The sequence below is a fragment of the Olea europaea genome, chromosome 21 (genome assembly GCF_002742605.1).
Source record: "Olea europaea var. sylvestris chromosome 21, O_europaea_v1, whole genome shotgun sequence".
Taxonomy (NCBI): Eukaryota; Viridiplantae; Streptophyta; class Magnoliopsida; order Lamiales; family Oleaceae; genus Olea; species Olea europaea.
In genome coordinates, this window is record NC_036257.1 from 12309152 (window position 1) to 12312346 (window position 3195).

At 38.4% G+C, this 3195-nt stretch overlaps 1 protein-coding gene across 1 annotated transcript in view; it reads left to right on the forward strand.

The window, feature by feature from the left end:
- LOC111370134 (E3 ubiquitin-protein ligase RGLG5-like) overlaps positions 1-3090 on the forward strand; it is a 10508-nt gene extending 7418 nt beyond the window's left edge. The window contains exons 2-11 of the mRNA XM_022991832.1: positions 254-439; positions 810-1035; positions 1144-1257; positions 1338-1435; positions 1566-1645; positions 1733-1838; positions 2231-2358; positions 2447-2612; positions 2712-2768; positions 2851-3090. Coding sequence (XP_022847600.1) covers positions 254-439; positions 810-1035; positions 1144-1257; positions 1338-1435; positions 1566-1645; positions 1733-1838; positions 2231-2358; positions 2447-2612; positions 2712-2768; positions 2851-2934 — 1245 coding nt within the window. The 3' untranslated portion in view covers positions 2935-3090. The remainder of the gene's footprint in view (positions 1-253; positions 440-809; positions 1036-1143; positions 1258-1337; positions 1436-1565; positions 1646-1732; positions 1839-2230; positions 2359-2446; positions 2613-2711; positions 2769-2850) is intronic.
- The last annotated feature ends 105 nt before the right edge of the window (positions 3091-3195 follow it).

The following is a 3195-nucleotide window of genomic DNA, read 5'->3' on the forward strand; positions in this document are numbered from 1 at the left end:
GAAGGTGATTTGCATGACATGGGAGCTGTTCCTGAGCCTGAAAATCAGCCATAAACAAGAGAAGTTGCTGTCCAGATTTTCGACCATTAATGAGTTGTATTTTCGGTTTATGTTTCTTGCATTTTTGCTTGGAATCTTTGATTAAATGATGCTTATTGTTGATTGAACTCCGAGATCCCAACAAACTGGTATCAGAGCCAGAATATGGAGGTTTTGAGGCTGAAAAACAGCAGAAAACAGACCAGAAAAATAGGCAGAAAACAGGAGAAAAAGGCTGTCCAAAATCTATGCGAAAATCAGACCTTCAAACGCGATTTCCCGCCAAACCAGAAGGAATTTGGAAAATCTGAGACCACCGGCGTGCTCTGCAGATCGAGGAGGTGCTGGTGGGGTGGTGTGTGAATTTTCCGACGACGACGCATGGGCGGTCTCCGGCGAGGTTTTTTCGGGCAGATTTTTTAGTTTAACCTGCTGAACGTATTAATGTGTTTATTTTCGGTTTATGTTTCTTGCATTTTTGCCGTGGAATCTTTGATTAAATGAAGTTTATTGTTGATTGAACTCCGAGATCCCAACACTTTGTTTTGCTGGTGTCTAATTATCAATATTAATGGATTGTTTGACAAAGCTTTTGATAGAAGTTTTATCAGATTTTGATAGAAGTTGATGAAATGTAAGGTCTAAAACTGATAAAAGTTGTAGGCCCCGTGGAATGTGTTGTTAATATTAATTGTTGACTCTAACTTCAAATTTTTAGCAACTTTTTTAAACTTTCCCAAACAAGCACAAAGTTTCAACCATGTCTTCAGGTGAAAGAAGCTCTTGCTCAATCTGGTCTGGAGTCGTCCAACCTCATCATTGGAATAGACTTCACGAAAAGTAATGAATGGATGGGAAAACACTCTTCCAACGAGAAGAGCCTGCATCACATCGGTGAAGGCTTAAATCCATATCAACATGCCATTTCAATTATTGGAAGTACATTATCAGCTTTTGATGAGGATAACCTTATTCCTTGTTTTGGCTTTGGTGATGGTATGCATTACTGGATCTTTCATATAAATCAAAAGAACTTAGCTGACTTTGAAAATGCATTATGATGATATCACGTGCATAATTCTAACCTTTAATCTAATCTTGCAGTTACTACACATGATCAAGATGTATTCAGCTTTTATCCAGATAACAAGCCCTGCAATGGCTTTGAGGAAGTACTATCTCGTTATAGAGAGATTGTTCCAAATGTTCGGTTAGCAGGTTAATCAATCTACTTTTTTTAATTTGCTAATTACTAGTAATGTTACTTCTTTATGGGAAACGGGTTTCTGTTTGTCTAGGACCGACATCATATGCCCCGATAATTGAAACTGCTATCGGGGTGGTTGATAAGAGTGGAGGTCAGTATCATGTTCTACTGATCATCGTTGATGGGCAGGTTAGTTTAAGCATGATTTTATATTTCTCTTTTAGTTTTCCTATTCCCAGTCGACCCCCAAGAGGATTGGACATTATTATCGACTAAGGTCTCTAGTCTGACATTCTTAATTGTAACAAAAATAATGAAGGTGACACGAAGTGTAGACACCAGCGTTGGCCAGTTAAGTCCTCAAGAGCGAAGCACAGTTGAAGCAATTGTTAAAGCAAGGTTGCACATTTTGAATGAATAGTTTCGCTCACATGAACATCAGGTTTACAATAAAAAAATTTCAGTGATGTATTATTGCCATTGCAGTAACTATCCACTGTCAATAGTCTTGGTTGGAGTTGGTGATGGGCCATGGCACATGATGCAAAAGTTTGACGATAATATTCCGGCCAGGGCTTTTGATAATATTCAGGTTAGAACTGGTCCTTCAAGCATCCTCAATCCCTGTATTATTCATGCTCAACTTGTTGAACTGTGTGGAACGAAACCATAGTATTTCAGTTGCACAAATTACCCATTTTCGTTCAAGGGTATGTTTCGTATTCTATATCTATGTTCAGTCACCCTCGTATCGTACAGTATAATTGATCTTTAGCGAATCGTTTTCTGTGACAAGACTGTGAGGCACAAGTTTACTGTTGTAATCTTCTTTTTCTCCATAACAGTGAAAAACTCGTAGTGTCTAGTAGAAGTAACTTTCATATTGAAAGTAAACCACTATAAATCTGTGTTTTACTTGTTTCATTTCTTTTATTGCTCTCTAGAAACAAGGAAATCACCATTTCATCGTTCTGTGGAACACAGTTTGTTAACTTTACAGAAATCATGGTGAGGAATGTCCCTTTAGCCCAGAAGGAAGCAGAGTTTGCTTTAGCTGCATTAATGGAAATTCCCTTACAATACAGAGCAACATTGGAGCTCCAGCTTCTTAGGTGTGTATACTTCTGTATTAATTTCTTGCCTAATGGTGAAAGAAAAATCAAGAATCATAAAATGCTAAATGCAAATCCTTTTTTGCAGCAACAGGAGAGGAATACCTGGAAAAGCTCCTTTACCACCTCCATCAGGGAACTTCAGGTCTTCAAATCCCCCTGCAAATTATTTCCCGTCGAGCAGCTTTGCACAATATTATACAGCTTTCTGTCCACCTTCTCCCACTCCAACAGGAAATTTTTCATCTAATAGGGTACGTCTCTACTCATGTAGTTTTGTTTCATCGCCCGTACTTTAGTACTCAGATGAGTTGGTTTTCGTGATTTCTTGATGATTCATCAATGCTTCACAGAACTGCCCGATTTGTTACTGGCACAAGCGAGATCTTGCATTCGGATGTGGACATCAGGTAAGCAGAAATGAGAACGCGGAATCTAAAGTCTTATATTCTTGCTTCGTTTAGTTCTTAAACTTCACGGTAATCTTTGCAGACGTGCAACGACTGTGGTCGAGACTTGCCCCTGTGCCCGATCTGTCGTATGCGGATAAGCACCAGGATAAGGCTTTATGAATGATGTCTCAAAGTTTAAGCCCATGCTGTAGGCATTGATATGGATAATGGTGGAATTGTTTGTAAACATGAAATCTTCCAAGAAATGTTTATATTTCAACATCTTCCAGAATATATTGAATAAAAACTCTGCCCATTTGCCGAGGCCATCCCTCTAAAAGATTGCACTGCTGATCGTAAGTAACAACTAATTAATCTAAAATGCTATTATCTGCGAAGTATATCTTCTATTTTTTCGATATTTTCCAGTTTCAGAAGAGGGAAA